Source organism: Triplophysa dalaica, chromosome 8, assembly GCF_015846415.1.
Source record: "Triplophysa dalaica isolate WHDGS20190420 chromosome 8, ASM1584641v1, whole genome shotgun sequence".
Classification (NCBI taxonomy): Eukaryota; Metazoa; Chordata; class Actinopteri; order Cypriniformes; family Nemacheilidae; genus Triplophysa; species Triplophysa dalaica.
The window spans coordinates 4,382,000-4,404,560 of record NC_079549.1 but is presented as its reverse complement, the minus strand read 5'-3'; the positions used below and the strand labels follow the sequence as shown (position 1 = coordinate 4,404,560).

Genomic DNA, 22,561 nt, shown 5'->3' with positions numbered 1-22,561 from the left:
AGGCGGATGACATCAAAGTACCGCGAGAGCGATCGGAAAAAACATAAAACGTTTGCTTTCGAATCGGTACTTTGATGTCATTTGACTGTCGCATCTTGCGGCGCCGCATCAAGTCTTGGTCAGCTCCCGAGGTCTTGAATCAGTGGCTGTATCCTAAATCGCATTCTCAATGAGTAGGTACCTAATTTCATAATATGTAATACGAATGCGATCGGCTGTTTTCCGCCATATTGAAATGATCATGTGACGTAATTCTGCTTTTCCTCTTTAATGGCGGAAAGCAAGTTACGTTTGTGGTGCACGTCCGCCACCTACTGAACTGGAGTGTGTGACAGAGATTAGCCGTGATGTAATGACAAGTGCAACAACTGAAGTTAAGAGACATTTTGAACTTCCAGTGATCAGTATTGTGTCCTGTCCTCCAGAGGTATCAACCTCTCTAAAGGATATAAGGTATCAGGAGGATTCTTAATTTAGGCTGCTTCCAAATACCCCCACTTGCGATCTTTGCACTTGACCACTTGCATGACGTATTTTCTGTTTTTGGCCCCAGTGTTCTAGTGGGCGTGAAGATCCCAAGTGAGCATATGAGGACGCAGCCGTTCTAAAAGAGATACAGCCAATCAATAATTAACACTTATTAATGTTGAAACACATGCACTTCTACCACCTTCATTTATTGGATGGGCATAGGTGTAGCCAAAAAATCTGCTGTTCTTAAGGATGCTAAAAACTCGAAATAATAATTAAGAAAACTATTTTAAATGAACCCTAGAATGATGAGAAGTCACTTTAACCAAGTTCCGGACCCTCGACGACAGTACCCCAGCCAAGAACACTAACCACTACCCCACGGACTCAAACAAACTCACCCACGAACATACAGATTGTAATGCGTCAGCGATTGTGTGACTCTAAATCTTTGTTATATAAGTGTCTAGAGCGACATGCGCAAATGACCATTAGGTGTCACCGTGGAGACGGGTTTCTGATAGTGTAGAAGCCTCAACACGATACAGCACATTTGATTATTGTCACCGTGGAGACGGGTGTCTGATAGTGTAGAAGCCTCAACACGATACAGCACATTTGATTATTGTTTCACGAAGCCTCGCTCTGCCCATCACTTTACAACACTTTACTTTTCTGTCCTTCCAATCACACATTAACCCAAATGATCTAGTATTAACTTCTGGGTTTAAGGCACGTAGATGACATGCGCGACTCCAGTCCGATTCGTCACAGAAATCGGATTGGGGCACGTTATTGCCTCCAGAGTAGATACTCCATTTCTGGGTTTGAGGCACGGGTTTTTGTATTGTGCGTGCGCGATTCCGGTCCCATATTCACCTAAATCTGTTTCTGGTCTTGAGGCTAGTTGCATGACTTCGGAGCAAGGATAATCCATTCCTTGTTTTGAGGCACCGGTTGATTTTGTATTGGGCATGCGCGACTCCAATCCGAGTCGTCACAGAGATCCGATTCCGGTCTTTTGGCATGTTTTGGGACTTCAGAGCGAAGCGGCAAGCCACAAAAAGTCCATTTCTGGTTTGCAAGTCCAGGCTTATGTTGTATTGGGCATGCGTAACTCCAGTGTAGTCCAGTTCTGACTTTCAGAAATCCTCACATGAAGTTTCTTTCCTTGCGCCAGCGCGCAAGTTGTGTGTATGTGAGCACGGCACGCCGTTCGTCTCGCCGCCTTTTTTTTTTGGACGCGCTTTGTTCGCTGAGGACGTGTTTAGCAAGATCGTACTCCGTCAAGTCCACTGTTTTTCGTGTCGATTCTTATTTCCACACATTTATAAAGCGGATATCGTTGTCTTGCACTAATGTCGGTGGGGCTGGAGTCTGGATTTTCTAGCGAAGAGGTGCTCAACATTCGCTTTCCTCTACATCGCGCGTGCAGAGATGGAGATGTGGGCGCGCTCTGCTCACTCCTCCAGTGTAGCACAGATCAGCTTTCCGTCGAAGACTCTTTCTACGGTTGGACACCTTTACATTGGGCTGCACACTTTGGAAAGGTAGTCATGCAAAATGTATTAGTTGTTATTGTCTAATGGGTATGAATAAGTGCACTCGACGTCACCAGACAAACAATGCTTTATTCATTTAACGAGCGGCATTGCAGTGCAACATCTGCCAGACGTCAACGGGTACAATGTGCACATAGACGAAATTTGCACTACACTTTATATACAAAGATAAGTATTGGACTAGTCATGGATAATCTAAACTCAATCCATTTCGTTTGTGTTTACATTTGTTCAATAAAGTATTTTGTTTAATAAAGTATTTTGTTTAGACATATCAAGTCGAAAACAGATCCATTAATTGATTTTTAGACTTTCATTAAAATGAATAAATTCGACGGTAAAAAGTCGACTTGATTATTTTCTGACCACGTTTTTGTTTTAACATTCCTGGCGCAGGTTGCATAAAAAAGTCTGTTAAAACCAGACACGGTAGTTGTGGATGACAAACCAAATAGAGAAAAACGATAAAGCCAGACTGTCTGCAATTCACTTACTTTATGTGTGCGTTTTTAAAGATTACGGATGTGACATTTGCGCTAATCTGATGGTGCTGCACATTGTGGATTGCATCCAATTAAAGCGTAATCCAAGAATAACTTTACCTTCAATCTTGCAAAAACGCGCGTGAGTGCCTCAAATAATGAGGTTGGACTCGTAAAACGACTATCAGTTGTGTAGTGGCCTGTACTAGGTATTCTTGAGTTTACCAAACTAGACGAATTGCAAGATATGTGCAGGAGTTACCTTAAGTAAACTGATATAGCAAGCAACCTGGTTCTAATTGTAAAAGACACTTTCTGCAACACATACTGTGACATAAACAACACCGTGACATTAACTGTGGTATTAGTGTGCTTTGTTTGTTGATTTTCTTTCAGGTTGCTTATGCTGAAAGAGAAATATGTGCTGTAATGGTTTCAGATCAAATTCAGTTAAATCATAGACAGGGAGGGTAGAATCTCAGATGACTCATAAAAATTGTTATGAGGAAGCTATAAATCTTTCTTTACTTTTGTCTTGTGCCACTCCCACTTTCTCTTTTGTCAGCTTTATCTGGGTGTGTATTATATTTTTAGAGCACAGGAGTGTCTTGAGGAGTTTTTTCGGGCAGGTAGATGAAAAACAGGAAGATGCAGGGTGAAATTTGAGATTTTGTAGGAGCAGGAGTCAAAGAATGCTGAAGCGAAATGGCCTTGTCTGAAGACTTTTGAAATGGGTTTACAGACTTTTTTACACGTGGAGATGTTTTTTCCCTGGAACATGACGGATACATTTATTCTTGAGTTTTCCCATTTTGAGTTATGACAACATTTCTTTCCCCCAAGGATGCTTACAATACGTCTGCGAAACAACTGAACCATTATATAATTAAATATTTGCAATTAATACTGTATATTGCCTGCAAATTGTTTTTATTTAGTTTTGCAAAAACGGGCATTAATGCTAAAAGATACATTTTAGCTTCAGAATGGTGTAGTTATGACATCTACCAGTAGGGGCGTACTGGGTAGCCAGCCAGACCTTGACCTTCTTGGCTTCAGATAAGAATGCCTGTTGGGTTGTTGTAGATAAATCCTGGTGTCAGACTAAAATCCACTAACAAGACTCTTGGTTGAGTTTAAGTAAATAATGTAAAATGATTCTTTATTTAATATTGTCTTGTGACAAATGTTTAAATTTCACAGTCGATTAATTGTCTAATACATAATTGGGAATATGGCAATTAATTGCTTTGCATAAAGCTTTAATTGTTTGGATTAATTACAAGTGACCGCAACAGTAAAGAGGTCTGCTTAATAGCGATATCTATACATTGATCATCATCATACAAAAAGGATTGATCAATGCATGACAAAAAGCTACTATGTGAATAAAAGCTTAAATAAAATGGGTTTATTTATCATATGAAGCAATTGTTTGAAATCTGCTCTGGTGTTATCTCTTTCTAACACACTTAACAACATAACACTTGACATTGGGAATCGTTTGAATTTTATCGATCCCAATTCCGATTCTGCTTATCGATTTCGATTCTTATATGTTTGCTCTGATTGTTTGGAATGGCGAAAACACTTCCTCAATCATTAATTTGCAGTTGATCTGTGAATGACGCGTCTCAGTGCTGCCCTGACTGTCTGGTAGAGCACACATAGTGCTTTGACAAGTGCGTGTATGCTATTCTATCTATGATCTCGCAACTGCTCAACACTTGCTCGTCGTGTTAACTTCTGAGACTTTGGGCGTGGGACGATAGCAGACTTCTCCGATCCTTTGATTGTTCACTTTAATATGCACTCACCTACAGTCTCCAACCTGTATCTTACCCGTTGTTCAGAAACGTCATCATTTAACATAATTCAATACTTTATTCAGTTTTTAAACTTTGGTTACAGTGTTCTGTTTGCCCTTGGCTTTATGGATCTACATATTTTTAACAGGAAGTTAAAAATTAAATAGTTTGGTACTGTATGTGTATTCATAATTGCTTTTGTGTTGTTAATAATAATAATGAAATTGTTATAAAATGAGCATTAATAAATGGCTAAAACAGTAGAACTCAAAAAAAAGTTATTATAAATTTCAATACCATGTACTACTCTCAAAAATGTAATTTAAAAATGTATTTGTTTTCCTTTTTTTAACACATAGCTAAGGCAAGGTAATACACTAATCATTAGGTAAGACAGGTCGTAGTCTGTTGGTGACTCCATGTCGGTGACTGCACGTTAAAAGTGATCAATCAAATGGGCAGAGACATTTGCCATAGTCCCAGCTCCAAAGTCTCAAAGGTCAACTCAAGCGAGCAAGTTTTGTGCAGTCGCAAGGGCATAGAGAGTCTTCATGTTTTTTTGTATATTTTTGCAGGCTTAATAGAATATGTCGTCTCAACTAAGTCCAACCAATTATATTAGTTCAACGGAGATATTTTTGTCCTTCCAACATTGATTAATTGTCGTTTTTACGGTATAGCCTTTCGATTCCTATTCCAAATTGGCATTGATTTTCAGTTCCATACCCTACTTGACATACTAAAGAAGCCTAAATATGTCCATTTAAATCCATATCAGATGCATATTTGCATTAAATCCATAATATAAATATGAATCCATATGAATTTTGGATATAAATTAAATCCATATTTGAATATGATTAAGAAGTGTCATCACAAAACAATAAATGCAGAGCAGGGACTTTGGATGTGGGCATTCTGCCCATTCCACACACCCAGTGTCTTCTTAAAGTATAAAATAATCATTGTTCGGTGGTCAAACAACCATGATCAGAGGATTATTTTAGGACTATGACTGGCCTATAGCAGTATTAGGTATATACTCTCTCCACCCAACTCTCTAAATATTTATATTTGCTCAACCTTTGAAAACCCGTCATTATTGTAATTTAACTTCTTTCATTGTTGCCTCTCTTCTGTCACCCAGCTGGACTGTGTTATGCGTCTAGTGCAGGTGGGATGTGGTGTGAACTCCACAACTTCTCGCTTCGCACAGACGCCTGCTCATATCGCTGCCTTCGGGGGTCATCCTCAGTGCTTGCTTTGGTTGCTTCAAGCTGGAGCTGATATCAACAGACAGGTAAGTGCCATTAAATATTTGAAATATTGAATATATTACTTTTCAAATAACAAATAAATACTCTTTTGTTTTTTTAACATTATGACATCCTTTGTGCCAAACCGTGTTCATAACAAATGCTTATAAAAATGGTCCACGCTGTACTTGTTTTTGATGACAAATCAGACCACAACTGAGTTCATTAGGAGGCAAAGGTCACTGTACGATTGTAATACTAACCCATTGTCTGTTAAACCGTATCAGTATTGTGGATTTTCTCCTGTGTAGGATTTGGAATTGTCTGAGCCTTTTATTATTTTTATAGATTCTCCGCCCCTGCCATTCATTGGTGTTTTACTGCAGAGCAATTAGATCAGTAGGCCAATGTTACATAACTAGTGGTGTGTTGCTGTTCTCCAAATATAGGCCTGTTTCAGATCCCCTTAGCTTAGTCAAGTGGACATTAATCATTTAAGGACATGGCCGCTCACTCGACTGATCTCTTATACACAGTCTTGTCTTTTACTGCTCGGATTAATCCTACTAGAGAGAAAAGCTACTGGGCGTAAAAGACTGACCTACATTCCTCTCCTGTGACTCAAAGTTTTGTTTCAAGGGCTGGGTGATGCTCACTGGATCGTTTATAGGTCGTCTCTGTAGTTTTCTGTCAGGGTGAGAAGTTCAAGTCTCCTGTCAGGAGTGTATTTGCTGCTCTTAACTGTCTGATCCATAAGCTGTAAATAAATGATGATGCTGGGAAGTGACCGAGAAATTTCACTTTTTTTGCACTGTGGTTCCCAGGCATTGGTGGAAAAAATTATGATCTAAAAGGATGCGCTTATGATCTAACGAATGTTATGTTATTGTTCACAATATGCCTGCTACAATTATTACATAGTCATCTATAAGATACCTATCATATATTATTTTCTTTTTTTATCACTTATATCACTCTCTTTAAGACAATACAATACGTGTTTTTTAAGCATATTCTTGTTTCAGAGATTCTCATGTCTCCCTATTCAAGTGGCAGATGAATTAACATGCCTGTGGGGGAATAGTGAAAAATAACATGTGATTGGCTTATGTTAACTTTTTGGTCTCTGTTTTGTAGGACTATGTGGGAGAAAACCCCGTCCACAAAGCGGCTCGTGCTGGAAGCATTGAATGCATTAACACCCTGCTGGTCCAGGGAGCCAAGGCAGAGTAAGTCTTATCTAACTTGCTCAGAGGTCCTTCAGAGTAACTGTATCTCTCTCTGTTTTCCTCATTTATGCAATTTCCCCACTAGTGTTTTATTTAGGAAGGGCTCCATCAACACTGAAGGGTTTCATTGTTTTTCTCAAACATTTGGAACTGTTACTTTTGCACCACTGTGAAGCAAGCCACTTTTTTTCGACCATCTTGAAGAGAATCACTGAGCCATCTTTATAAAGAGAATTTAGCCACACACTACATGTACTATTGTAAAGCAGCTTTACCAAAAACATTTTAGCGCTTCTCGCTCATAATCTCACATTCCAGGGCTCCAGATTGCACCTAAATATTAGATAAATATTATTTGTAAATGATATTTTTGCAAAGATTTCCAATGCAAACAATATCAATTCAAACAAATCTGCCGTAAATTGTGTTTGTCTGTGCTCTTTTAGCAGTTGTGTTCAATTCATGTAGAGCACCAGAACACAGATGGGTAAAGATTACCATGTCCAAATGAAAAATATTTTTCAAACAATCCTCTGTCAAGTATCAGCCAATGAACACCTCATGGCTAAGATTTAATCATGATGCACAATAAAACCTTTTGTGACTTAGCAGACAGAGAAATTTGGTGATAGTCAAGAATAAAAATAAATAAATCATGTAAACAAGTGCTCCCGAAATGACACCATTAGCACATGCATTGTCTCGTGCATTCACCAGCCAAATTTGAAGAGATTTTACTAAGTTGACCTCTTATTTTTTGTCTGGAGCCCTGATTTTCTGTTTAACCTGTTCATTAGGATTTTTGTGAAGTTTAGCGAGTTTGTTTTGCTTAAGTTTTCAACTTCTAAATTACAGCATTAATTCATAGTGGTTCAAAGCATTGCTTCTCGACTTTGATCCTGATGACCCATGGCACTGCGCATTATGTGTCTCCATAATTTAGAACCAATTAAAATCATCAGCTCATTAGAACTGAGCTTAATATGTAAATGTGCTTTGTTATGGGTTTTCAGAACCATCAGAGTTGAGAACCGTCAGTGATTTTTACGCTAAATTGCAGCTAAGTTACTCACCTTCATGCCATTCCAGATGTATATCCCTTTCTTCAAATTAAAAAAATAATAACATGTTCAGCTTCAAAAAGCACATGCATCCATTATTAAAAAAACTACAATAACGCTTTTCTAGCTTATTGAATGTAATTCAAATGTAAACAAACAGATCCAAGCAATGCATTCAAATGTGGCGGCTTATTGATACTTTTAACGAAACTCATGCAAGACATGGAATTTTTACTCGGCAATTTAAGTACTGTGTCAGACTGTGACATTCCATTATTTTAATTGTTGGTGTTCAGCTGAAGGAAGGAGGCTATATATCAAGGATGGCATGAGTAAATTTGATTTTGAAATTGAACTACTTGTGACATACTAGGTCCATTTTAAAATGTTTTGATGGAGCTCTTCTTCAACCAGATTTGGTAATACTGGCTTAAAGTTTGGCTAAATGTCTAATGTATTCTGAATACAGTAATTTGATGATTTCTATCATGTCTTCTATAATTCCCTATGAAGTGCAGAGGTAATATCCTTTTTGTTTCCTTCACATTTTTGTTTTTAAATGTGTTTTTATTACAAGGTTGCCAAGTTTTGCACATTTCATCACAGCTCAAAAGTATCTTATGCTTTAAATATTTGGAAGACGATGGGCATTTCTCTTGTTATGATGTGTAGAAATGGAGCACAGGACCATTTTAAACCCCATGGTGTCAGGAACAGTTCAGAATGTTTCTGCAAATGGTCAGACGGCTCACTATCATTATCTGATCTTTATTTAATTAGTTTACAAAAAATTAATCAAGCATTTTCTAGTTGGATAAAACAGGAAATGAAGAGTGCAGTCTATGATTTATTTAGAATTGTTTGATATTTGGTAAAAAATTATTGTTAATTAAATTTTTAATTTTATGATTAAAATTATGTACATTTTTTAATAGCAGCTCAAAAAGAGGGTCACTTACAGTGTACTGCTCCAATAAAATCTTACCTAGAAACAATTGGATTTATGATTTTAAATTTGCGATTGTGATTAATTATAATAATAATTGTGGATATTTAAACAATCTGCGGTCCTAAAAGTAACATTCCCTCTTTTGTTTCACTTCTAGTTCAAAGATGTTTGCTATGTGTGGGAACAGCACAGTTGGAATGTGGAATTTTGTAAACATGGAAACAACTGAAAAAATAGTAACCCCATATCTCTGGAGATATGGGTATGTAGAACATTACTGTATGCTTATCAAGCATTTCAATTTGCTTAGTTTGTTCTTGCTTTGTCATTCTTTTACAACGTTTCTTTTAGAGTTTGCTGCTGACCATTTTGCATAAGTATTCTGACGAAGCTGATAATCGTTCTTGTCTGAACGTCTCCAGAGTGTCAGTAGAAGGCACCCCTCATAAGATTTGGTCCTGGGGAATAACAGCCAGCATAATATAGTGTTTGGCATGTCTTGAATGCCATTTGAATGAATTGTCCAGCACATCCCATTTAGTGATGTTGCTCATTCTGGAGAAATGCTCCACTTCACATCTCTTGACAATGTGAAATGCCACTTTGGACGGATAGTTTTTTGCAGACATAATAAATGGAAGAGATGTTCTTTAGAGGCATATACATGAAAATGCTTTTCATTAGTTACTGAACTGCCCCTAAATACCTTTTGGCTCAATTTATTTAATTATAGTGGAAAACTTTCTATTAGCAATTTAAAGTGCTGAATCGTTAAGTGTATAGTATAGATTACATAAATCATTTTTTCCCCCAAAATGTAGTTGGCTGCAGTTAAATGTTCCCAATGAGAAGTTTTGTTGTCCTCTATGGAACATCAAATAAGCTGGTGCGCCTGAGTCTGTTTATTGCATGCTTTTGGTCTAAAAAATAAAAATGGTATACAAGATTTGCTTATTTGAATGCCATATGGTTATGTTCAGCCTCCGTATAAGAACAATGTTAACATTCATTCATGTTTTTGATTATATATTTATTTTACATAATTGTGTTAAATAAATTTTCACTCAAATTAAAACACACTGTACTATCATGACTGGTTGCATTCTTTGCTGTTTAAGTTAGCAAGTAAACTAAAATTTTGTTTTTTATAAAGTAAGTATTAAAGCAGCTTGGCTGAATGGAGGAACGTGCACTGTAAAAAAATTGATTCATTAATTTTTCTTCAGTTTCAGCTGCCTTCAAATTTTAAGTTAAACAAATTAGCTTTGAGGCTATTAAACTTCAAGAAAAAAAACGAGTTAGATCAGTTCAATATAATTTAAGTTTAATTGACTCAAAGATAATTTGATATAATTAAAAAATTTAAGACAGCTGAAATTGGTGTTTTTTATAGTGTGCTTACTCCCAGTTTATTCCCAAAATGTATAATGACATGCACATACAACTTAAATTTTTGTTTGGTAGCTTCAAAAATTAATAAATGAAAAGATTTTTCATTCTATTTTGAATATGGCCATTCAATTTGTCTAAGACCTTCATTTAAACTAGTATCTAAATTTAAAAGAAGAGATTTAAAATCTCACTGTCACATTTATCGCACATAACACACCTAAATAGATTAAGGTGTATATGTAGCACAATGTGTAGAAAACACCATTAACTAGAACCACATTCAGTAACTAAAAAGATATTATGCATGAGCTTTACATGGTAAACCTTATTTTTATATACATAACATCTATGAATAACATGTGGCATTCATAATAACGAAAGAGAAACATCTTTGCTTTGGGAATGTAAGGGTCATGTATATTGGTGCATGTGGGTTTTATTGTCCAATTGAAAATGCTTTTGAGACTAAGATGAAATGTGCATTTAGCAACCAGACAAACAGGATGTTTATTTTTATTATGGCAGCATGGTCAATCTTTGAAATGTGTCACTGTAGCTTCAGGCAGTATTTAAGCAAAGACAGTATTTCCCAGTGACAGCTGTAGTTTGTCACATTTACCCCATTCAAAGCAGAACAGAAGGTTTTAAATAAATGGATTTAATTTTTTAGGGCTTAGATAGGAGATTACGGAGAGAGGGCTTTGGGTTTTTTGAACATTCATCTTGAATGCAAATAAATGAAAGTGATTATCATTTTGTCTAACAAAAAACTGAAACTGACGTTTAATGTTCGCAAACAGCATTTTCTAATTTCTCTAATTCAAAACCTTTGCAGTAGCTTTAAATTCACACAAGTAGCATATAAACAAATAAAGACGTTCAGAAATACCTGGTTGCCCATATCGTCAGCACTCTGTAGAGTAGGAGTTATTCTAAAAATATCACATTTGTATTAATGCGAGTGCTAAACTGGATATTTTATCTCCTCCAGATATTTCCTCTCCTCCAGATATTTCCTCTCCTCCAGATATTTCCTCTCCTCCAGATATTATTTTAAGCTCCAGAAGTTTCTACGTAATTTCCTCAGTCACACGTACAACTGTTACTTTTTCTTTTTTAAGAATCCATGTCTAACAGTCTCTTTACATTTGATGGAACACTATTTCATTCTAATATCTTTGTTTATGAAGAAAACTGCATCAAGATCTCTTACTTCCAATTACTTTTACACTGGGACTTTTAAGTGCGATTGTTTTACGGTACTCTCACCCTTTTTTTGGTGTTAACAGGAACTGAAGCGTAAACAACTTTGTACAGGTGTTCTGCCTGACATACTTCATCAGATGTCCAGTGAAAGGCAGCTTTCTGCTGTTTCTGGCTTTCGTTATCAGATTAAATGGCTATCCAGGTTACATAACTTCTTGAACGATTGCGGACCCAAGTTGCTCTCACATTCACAAGAAACGTGCTGTTGTTCCAGTGCAACCAAACTCTGACCCCCTCCTATGGATACCCTTCCATCTGTTGAACTGAATCCGAAATAACATGAATGCTATACAGATGAATATTACTTCAAGTCACCTTGGTTGCAATGTGGCTGTTACCTGTTGGGGTCGAGAAGAAACGCGCGATTTGGATTTTGATTAAGACCCTTCGTTATTCAGACTGATGTTTTAAATGGCCTGCTGTCACATCTGAAGTTCATGAAATGGATACCCCTCTTTTTCCCACGTGCCCTGGATTGTCAAACTGGACAATGTCCTTGAATCAGCTACAACTCTACAAAGTTATGACATCTTGTTTATCCGTTTTTTCATCATAATAAACAGAATCTCCAGACTGACCATGCTCAATCACTTTATTGTTCCTAGCTGTTGTTCATGGCTAATTAAAGCAACACTTTGTAGTTTTTCCACCTTAAAATAATGTCTCTTAACTGAACAACTCTTAACTGGACAATTTCTACTCCCGCTGCTACCTGAGCAGCCTCAGCGCAACTACAACCACACTCTGTAAGTTCTGTGTTTGGGGCGGTACACACATCCCCACCCATCCCTGGCCTGCGGAAGAGTGCAACATGGTTTCCAGAAGACGGATTTGCTATGGTCGGTTCCAACAACTTAGTTAATAAATTCATGTGTTTTGTGCTGCCCACGGGGAAGCTTATACAGCAACATTATTTTGACATTGGTAACAGACAATCGCGCTTATCAACCACATGGGGGAGCCGTGAGCCAAAGTTCTAAAGTGTTGCTTTAAGGACTTTCTTGGATTCCTTATCATTCTTCAGTGGATGGGTACAGCCATTAAAATCTGTACTCGATTTTCGTGTGCCATATTGAGACGCATTCAATTCTCCAACATTTCTGTTTTCTTAAAAAATGTGATTTATCTATTTTTGGCCATTCCTTGCTTTTATTCCTTTGTTTTACTTCAACACTTCTTTGAGAATTTAACAAAGCATATGGGGCTTATTTCTTCAGCTTTTTCAACAGTTCATATTTATTTTGTTTCATATAAAATGGAGACATTGGAGATAAAATATCCAGACGAAATGTCCAACTTTACTTCTTCAAATCCAGTTTACCAGCACAAAAAGTGAAAAATTTACATGCGACACGCTTATGTGCGTAATGCAAGTTTAGTATTGGTTCATAATTGATTCTACACCCAAAATATGACGATGAAGGACAGAAAATAAATAGACAAAGATTTTAATATCTAGACCTTAATCATTTTCTTTTCCAAAGCCCTCAATCCCAAGGTTTGTCAGGAGTATGTGGGGTCCAGGTAATACAACAACATAGGACATCAGAGTAAAATGCTAGGCTTGAGTATCAATAGGGTTTGCATTTTACTAGACCTGTATTTTGTTTTAATACCTTACATGTCTTTATCTTTCATCCTGCGACATTTTTAGATATAGAGAAACTGTCTGTTTTTAGAATGTCGCCTGCAGATTTTACCCATATATGATACTATGATAAAACATGTTATGAATCATCTGTCACCTTTGACCTTATGAAAGTGACATGATGACAGAACAAATGAAGATGCATTTTGTTAACTGTTACCGCAAAATTCTAGAGAACATCTCAATGTTTTGCAGCTATTGAATTCGAAATGACTTGACTTTTTCAAGTAATCCTAGAAAAGGGGGAGAGCATTCCAAATAGACACTGCTGACTCACTCCAAGTTCCCTCAACGAAACTGCACTGTTGTGGCATTAGGAGTGTTCTCACTATCGCTCCCTTCAGTATCAACACACTGGCAAACTGTTGAGGTATTTCATGCGGTGATTGGTTTTACTGATAGGACATTTTGTAACTACTGTAGAAGTTTCAAAAGACACAGCTTTTGATTTTAGATCTAGTTTTTTTTAACCTGCATGCTTTGCTTAATTATGCCCTTAAATCAATGCAGTTGTTGTATCTTTATTTAATTTCTATGTACTTTATTTTTTCAGTAGTCTAACCCTAGGACGTATATTTAGGACAGGTCTAATCAGTCCCTTCTCAGTCTCGACACAAGTAAGCGTGGTCTGAGAACTGGCACTCAGGAAGTTATGAGCTCAGGCTCATCAAATGGAAGAAAATGTGTGATGTCAGACTAGAGAGTAGCAAAGCAAATCAGGAGTGAAGAGAAAAATGAATGCCTCTTTGTCTTATGGAAACAATTTGTCATTCAGTAGCAAATAGCTGCATTTGTTTATGGTGTGTTTAACACCGAATTACCAGGCAACAGTGGCAAACCTGGCAGGTCTCAAATTCACCTTCTATTACTCCATATCTATAATAAACGACGATACAAATAATATTCCAGCTTTCAATCTGTTTTCTAAAAACTGGTCAAAATAGTTGGAAGATTTGCAACACCACAAGTGTAAATTACCTGCAAACATTAATCTGCTAACAAGGCCCTCGTTTTCCTACTATGAATGGAGGCACTGAATCCCTTTATACTTCAAATTCAGATCGAATAACCTTTTGTTTTTAACGTTAATTTAATAGTTAATGCTCAGGGTTGTTACATCATCAAAATTTTATTGGTACATTTCTTCTAATTTTGATATGCGATATATATTGCGATTCAAGCCAATTATAAATATCTAAATCCATTCTGTGTTTGATGCACAGCTCTTCCGTGAAGTACGGAAGTACGCTCGGTCTAAAATTTACTACGAGATTGAGTCTTTTTTATAAAGTGCATTTATAAAGGAACGCTCGTCGAACATCAAAACTATAAATATACTTTTATCATAAAAATACCTGAAGAGGTTTGAAGAACAGCGATGGAATATGACCATTGGCATTTCCTGGGACTAATCTGTTCAGTATACTAATTAGGATCAATATTAGGGGTGTCCGCGCAAGAGCGCCCTCTGTCTTTCGGATGTGGCGGCATTTAACTGTTTTCCCGTTGAGAAACTGAAAGCATAAGAATCGCACGATATATCGCACAGTCGTAAATATAATCATTTTTAATTGCGATCATGTTGGCAAAATACATGCTTAACATTACAGAACTAAGGTAATGGTATGAAAGTAAAAGAAAAACCCACAATCGGACAGCTACAACAGCAGTACATCTTGTTAAATCTATTAATGATTTATTATATATGTATTAACATGTGCATTCGAAAGAAATAATTGACAACCCCAAAATAATGTAGCTCTGCTTAACAAGAATGCAGTCCGTCCCTATGATGTCTTATTTTACATCTGGCAAGTTTAATATATCTAGGTACATAGACCGTTTCATTGGACGCGCGTGCGCCTGACCCCCAGTTAACTTCCGGTTTGTGTTTGGCTTGTGTCTTATAATATAACTATTTATATTTTATTTAATTTGTTAGTATTAATTAGTATTATTTTTTTACTGTATAATGATTTTATTAAATAAACAATTTGTTGAATTATGTTCATTTTATGATTAATTTGTTGAATGGGTCCTGAAGTTGGGTCACATTTAAAATGAACCGTGTGGTATTTTGCTTGGTATCGCTAAATTCAAAATATTTGAGGGACTCCAATTATTGTTTGTGAATGTGTACCGGACGTTCAGTTGGGGTCACAAAACTGCGCATGCGTAGTAAAGTTTATCTATGTTGTTAAGATGAAACCGTCTATATGCTTGTGCCAAATTCTTAAAAAAAGTTAAATTATTTAAATAAACCAAATTTGAAGTTGATCAACTTGTGTGGTGTTGTTAATCTCCCTGAATGTTACAGATGCTGTAACAAATTCTAAAATTGGTAAATAAAGCAAAAGAGAGAAATTCAAGTTCTTGGAAGCTAAAAAGGAAATTCCCACATCAAATGTGATAAGGTACAGTTAATTTGATGATGTTTATTATATTTACTAATTTCATAAGGGTGCAACATTGTCCTTCCGAAGGCAAAATATACAAACATTAGAATTTAAGAGTTATGTAATACATCTGATAAATAATAATCCAAAATATGATTGGACTTGTATTACCTACTCAATTTTGTGAGTGATCACTCCATTTAACAAATACATTTTCTCAATGATAAATAGAAAATAGCCGTTTCCTATAATAAATTGTAATGTTTCCCCAAAAGAATTTGAATGACATTTTTAAGTCAAATTATTGCTTAAGTCCGTTTAAACTGAACCTTTAAAGTGAGGGGGATGCAAATGGGTGGTTTCCTCAGGTATCATAGACAAATTTTTAATCAGAAAGATTTGAAACATTAAATACTGTTGCATAGCTCAAAGACAACACTTAGCTACGTTCTGTGCAACTTCCAAAACACGTGTCTCCTAAACTAAACAGGTGAGCTGTTTAAGCTTCAAATGTGCACCTCCTGTCTCTATTTGTTTGTTTTATTTGCGCCTGACTTTGCATTTAAAACAAACGGTCTAACTGGTTTGCTCATTTCATTTGTATAAAAAGAAATCACATTTAAAACAACCCCTTTTAATAATAAAAATACTTTTTAAATCTAAAAAACTTTTTTTAAAACTGATAAATTTCTGTCCGACATTTAATATATTAAAACTTTTGTTAGTTGTAGCTATAATAAACCAACCCACTTTTAATACTGCTGATCCAAGCTTAAGAACTTCCATTTTACCGTGCAGAAATGAAGTTAATTTTATTTTTAATTTCTTGATTTTTTTTGGTTCCTTATTTTTACACAAAATATCCCAATGAACCGATAAGAGAACTGTTTAGCACTGGACCGATATGCAGTATCTGTAGAATATAGATTATAGTAATACCGGTAACATTTTAATGATACTCATCCCTTTCCTTAACTGTGTAACTGTTATTATTAAGTGTCAGCCCTAACTCTAAACCTTATTTCTGGAGGGCACATACGCTGTATCTCCATGTACTGTGAAAAAAAGTGTGACTGAAATCTGATATACAGCAATTAAACATTGTGGACAGTTAGAAAAAAAATTGTCTTGTCACTCCAGCAGCAAAAACTTGGAACCAATCTTTACATTTAATCATTTAAAGTAAGTCTTGTGGAGCAAAATGAAGACTGTGATATGTACAATTTTAAAATTAAAATATTAAAAAAAGCAGTAGATAAAAAGTACTAATGAATAATCTCTCAATACCAAAAAGTCCAAGATCACATTAATAATTCAGTAACGGGCAAGAAATGGATCAAGTCAACCAATTACCGATCGTCCACATTGTTTCTTTCTGTACTTATTTCGGATTTTCTTGCACCTAAGAGGTTATTTAAAGATTGAGACCTGCCATGGTTGCCACACTCCATCCCAACATGTTCACTATTATACAAATCTGTTTGATTTAAAAACTACCTGGAAGCATTCATGTATTTCTTCATATGTGGTTAGGAGTAAGTGGGGAGGGTCTGTTCAAATGAAACATGTTTGATTTTTTTTCCACTGGAAAATGTATTTCATTTTTAGTTGTTTGACTTGAAAATGTGTTTTGTCTTGGAATGAATGTGTGTGTGGACTGAACTAGTATAAGAGTATTAATTTATTTATACATGTATGTGAATGTGTTATTTTTCCAATGAATCCAGGAATGAACAAACCTCTTTTAAAACCACTAGCAAACCCCTGATGTCACTTAGTGGTAGTGCAATAATAGAACTTGCTATGTGTTCTTTTCACATTTACATAAAATACATAAATCTTCTTTTCCCATTCAGATTGGCTCTCACTGTTAAAAAAAAACTTACCACATCAGAGACATTCAGGAAAATGCGGTGTAGGCTTGGGGAGACTGCCAGCGTGTCCTGTCCTCTGTCCAATCAAAATGCCAAGCTCTTGACATTAGGGCCTTATGTCTTTGCCCACAATAAATTGCTTGTTTCTTGTTTAGCAATGTATCCAAAGTATGTACAGTCTTATTGTGGTCATTTTACCACAACCTAACAAGTGCATGGCTATTCTTTTCCCGTAGCCAAAGAATACAGTTTTACTTATTTACTGTACTCTTTTGTTATTGCTATTGCATTGATGTATCTTCATTAAATCATGTACAATGCGTTAGAACAATCTTAGGTTAAAACACATTGGTAAGAAAAGAAGAAAAAGTTCAAGGAAACTTTCAATAAAGCTGGCAGTTGCCCCAACACACCATCCTACAAATTCAAAATAAAGAACTCAACACGAATAAGAAATTTTAAGTAACTTCAGTAAAATACTTGAAACTGTGTTTAACTTAATGCTACTAATGCATTTATATTGCATTGCCAAGGGGTGACATTTCCACATTCTCACTACATTCTGGATAGGGTGTAAATGGGAGCTCCAGGGGTAAGTGTAAAAATTTTGTTCATTCATGTATTCCTTATGGTTTTCCACTGCAATAGAAAATGACTTTACTATGTTCATGCTAAATGCACACTCTCCATTCTTTTGTTTTCATGTTAAATTTCCAACAGGTATCTTAAACTTCCCTTCTATGGGTTAACTCCATTAGGCATCTGATCCAAAAGGTTTTCTTTTCGGAGAAAAAGATGGCGATGCATTTTTCTATTACTTAAAGATTCCAGCATTTCCTGGTGTTCTTGTTTCTTCCAAGTTTCCTTCTTTCAACAATGAAAATGAAGATTTACCCACCATTCTCTTCTCACTCCTTTTCATTTTATTGATAAGAAGATGGATTTGCGCATTATTTTCCTTTCTTCAATCTTCCTCCCTTCAATGACAATTGAACTGCACATGATATTTCTTCAAGAAGACCTGTGTACTTTTCATTCCTCATGCTATCTATACAGCTATTGGCTCCAATGCCACCACTTTTTATACTTGTGTGATGTGTATTTAATCACCATCTACATTTATTTTTCTTTAAAACTGAACCCATCGAAGGATAGTAATCAATCAAAAGGGTTGTTTCTTATTGTGCAAAATACTTTCTACACTATTCTTAATCATTTGTTGAGCTCATCTGGGAATTCTTGGATAAAGGAAAACAAATCCTCCTCATTTCCCAAGTGAGCATGGATGAATTCTTATACCCTTCTTATGAAATAAATTCCTTAATTTGATGTTTGACAGGCTTTTGTACTTGTTTATCTTCGTTCATAAATCTTATTCTTTGTCTTGTCTGTGCACACTTATTGTCATTTTCTATTGCAGTTGATATGAGAAAGTTTTTTTTTTTTTTCAAGAAATCTGTTTCAAAGTATGACAATTTAGATGAGGTATAAAAGGCAGAAAGGGTCTATGTGTGTGTGTATGTGTGTGTGTGTGTGTGTGTGTGTGTGTGTCTTTGTGTGCGATTTGCAAGCATTTGCATTAGAACAGCAATGGTAACGCACAAATTTTATCATTGCACAGCATGAGGAACGCTAGTGGACTGACGGCAGCTGACCTAGCCCATGCCCAAGGCTTTAAGGAGTGTGCCCAACTGCTTTTCAATGCCCAGAACCAGCAACTCAATCAGCTAAATGGGCTCTCAACCAATGGCTCTGTGGGCTATGGGAACCACAAGCTAATCCAAGAGCGGGGCATCCTTAATGCATTACCCAGTCGAAAGAGGTCTCTTGATTCCATGGAGTCTAATAAAATTAAAAAAGCCAGAACAGCTGGTAAGTTATAACTGCTAAATTTCCTAATCTAATAAAATACTTCTATTTCAATGCAAGTCAAATCCAATAAAATGTTAAATATAGCAACGTTATGATTAGTTTGGGATTTTTTTGTTACCTCACCTGTAGTTCCCAGTTTAAAAAAAAGTAGCTGGTGCCTAGATGATCCTGATGTTATTGATAAGTGATTAAAGTTCAAGCAACATTTTTCAATGTAAAATAGAATTTAAGTTTTCAGAACCAAGTTGCAATTTGAACTTCCTTTTGAGTATGTATCTAGCTTTCAGTATTTTCAAATCATTTTAATTTCCCGTATCACACCATGTTCATTTTGTATATCGTTGGGTAAAAAAATATTATAATTTTAATTGTATTCTCTTAAACTGTTCTTGTCATTGCAGATATAGATTTTCAGGCAATGAATGGAGTCAATGGATCCAGTGGAGAAGACCAGATGGAGAACATGCATATAGAGATTGGGTCGGCATTCAATATCACAGGTGGGAACGGATTCCTAAATGGATCCTTTCCTTTGGGGTCCAATGGCCACAAGAATTCAGAACAGGACCAGGTGGCCAGAATGGAGAGTTCATCTTCTCCTGCCCACAAAGAGCAGGAGATCTTCACCGTAGCCTCCATGCAGATACCATGCCGCTGCACTAATTCCTATGCCTATTTGTAGGGGATTGGCCTTTGCTTTATGTATGCTCTTTTAGTGACCGAGATGCAATATAATTCAGTTAGCGTAAATCATATATATACAATTATTCATTATAAAAGTTGTTTCACACCATTCCGTCCATTAAGATGGTGTGCATTTTGTTTTAAACAAAAGTTAAAGAATATATTTTGCTCAGTCGAGTCATAAGTTGTTTTGTTTTGCACAATAACTTACCTGAATTCCATGTTGCCATTTTTATTCTAGTTAAATGTAAAAAATTTGAAAAATAAATTTGTGTTTCTTCTATTTAAAATAGTGGCATTATGCTAGAAGGCAGTTTTACGCCATGACGTCCATACTTTAAGTAATTTAAAATTATTTTCCTTTTAGATCTTATTAAAATTTCACAGATTTTACTGTGAGTTGTATTCACAAATCTTTTGTAACATTTATAGATTTTGGTTAAGACTGTTGGTAATTTTGATATGAGGAATCCCTTTTTATTTTCCTGAGTAGTAACGAAAAAATAGAGTCCAGGTGGACGCACATAGTTTATTTCATGTTATGAAAAAGATCCACTTGGGAAAATGTTTAAATTTTTTCCATCACTGTCTTTCGTCTTATTTCTCTTGTTATGCCAAAGCATATCTTAACATGAATGTATAAAGTACATCCATGGACCTTTCCTGTGCAGCTTTAGACATGCTTATTCTTGTAAAAAATGTAGCAGGTGCCATTTATTCGTTTTTCCTTAACGTTAGACCTTTTGATGTTGGGTTTGGTGATAGTTTTCTTTCTATGAGTGCAAAATCTGTTTAAGATGATTTTGTTAGATGTATTCTTTATTATTCGATTAGTTTTTGAGGTGGTATTTTTAAGGTGATATTTTGCAATTTCATATTAAGTGGAGACATTTGTTATATTACATATATTAAGCGAAGTGAATATAAATTGACAGGCGTGTATCTTCAATTATATTGTGGTTTAAATTTATATGAAAATTGTCAATTTTGCTCTATCAAAGAAATAAGTCAGTACAAAAATCTGAGGTAAATGAGAACGGCAATACTTTTTGCACTGCATATTGAATAATGCATGATTGCCACTCTTAAGTATTTTGCATCTCAAGAGACATCTGATATAAGTGTTAATTTAAATTTTGTATATGTCTAAAATTTAGGTACAAATATTCATGTTCATGTAGAGTAGCAGAATGCTTGACACAATGTAACTTCTATTCTCATTAAATGGTATGTCGATAAACAATCCACAATGACTCTTGAATGTGTTATTTGGTTGTAAAAAAGAACGTATTAGAGAAATAGGAGCTATATTGGTATGTGGATTCTACTACATTTAATTTACATTTGTTGACTTGTCTCCATGTTAAAGGTCGGTTAAATGGTTAATATTTAATTTACTTTAGGGTAGTGTGCTATTGTTCTGTTCTAACAAGGTAGGCAACGTGAATCAGAACTTAAATCTCAGGTTCAATGGTTCAAATGTGTTACGTTATCCAAACTTGGAGTTCTCAATAAGTGAAACTGATTTTGCAAAGTACCACATGTTTCTGGATCAACATCCATGTCAGCCCTGATCTTGATGTGTTCCGCTGGGTACACAATTCTCCTAAGCTTATATCCCTGTAGTTTAAAAGATGGGTTAAGGTTGGGGTAGAAAAGTTCTTAGACCAAACTGTTTTTCCACGACCAATTTAAGATTCCTAAACTACCAGAATTAAAGTTTCAACTAATGTAAATAAAAAACGAAACCTGTTGGAAATTGTTGTGCAAAACAAAAAGCATTCAGGTTAAGTGATTACCATTAAACCCTTGTCTTTGTGAATAGCATTTTAATTTTTTGTTCTCTTTGACAGCAGAACTCCCTTTAAATGGACATTTCCCTCATGAGCAGCGTGTGATGCATGAAAATGTTAATGGAACTGCAACCATCCCATCAGAGATTGGGAGTGGTGATCATATTGGAAAGAGGGGCAGTTCCTCACATCTTGATTACTTTGACCATGGACTTCATTTTGGGCATCATAATGGGTTTGGAGATACAGCCGAGAACATGGAGGATGCCAGCAGTCGGATAGAGCATCTTAAGTCAATCAGTGCAGAGAAGCAATACGACCACATCACATTTAACACCATGCACCTCTTTCACGGCTGTTAAAATTTCCCGTCCGGAGTCATATGCCTCTATATCCATACAGAATGTGCTGCATTGCTCTCCCCACGTCCATTGAAAGGGAAACTGTATTATGGCATTTTTGTTTTCATTTCTATTTTTTGAGATGAAGTTTGTTTCGAAAAACGTTTATTTCAGAGGTAACTTTTGTGTTAAAAAAAGTTTTTCAAAGGTTATTCTCTAATTGGGGCCAAATTGAGATGATGTTAATATTGCGTTTCTATTCTAAAGAGAATCCAAGAGGGTGTTCATATTTGAGTTATTTCTAAGAACCGTCTATGTATTGTCGGTGCCTAAATATGTTTTTTACCGTCATCTATTATGTAGTAATTACAGCTTTGACAATAAAATGGTTGATCAATTAACACCTGTTTTTTCTCCAAAGCATCAACATAGTTTTGAATGACATTTACATTTGGATATTAGTATTTCTGAAAAACT

General features: G+C 35.7%; 1 protein-coding gene across 2 annotated transcripts; it reads left to right on the top strand.

Annotated features, from left to right (window-relative positions):
• The first annotated feature begins 1,478 nt into the window (after positions 1–1,478).
• ankrd10b (ankyrin repeat domain 10b) lies at positions 1,479–22,485 on the top strand. Of its 2 annotated transcripts, none has more exons than XM_056755421.1 (6): positions 1,479–2,021; positions 5,471–5,623; positions 6,717–6,808; positions 19,016–19,266; positions 19,668–19,766; positions 21,804–22,485. In XM_056755421.1, exons 1-6 carry the CDS (start codon positions 1,830–1,832, stop codon positions 22,103–22,105), a joined length of 1,089 nt encoding a protein of 362 aa, XP_056611399.1. In that variant the 5' UTR covers positions 1,479–1,829; the 3' UTR covers positions 22,106–22,485. The 2 variants fall into 2 exon arrangements, with proteins under 2 accessions (XP_056611399.1, XP_056611400.1); XM_056755422.1 differs by having other exon boundaries at positions 1,480–2,021; positions 21,807–22,485.
• Positions 22,486–22,561: the final 76 nt, after the last annotated feature.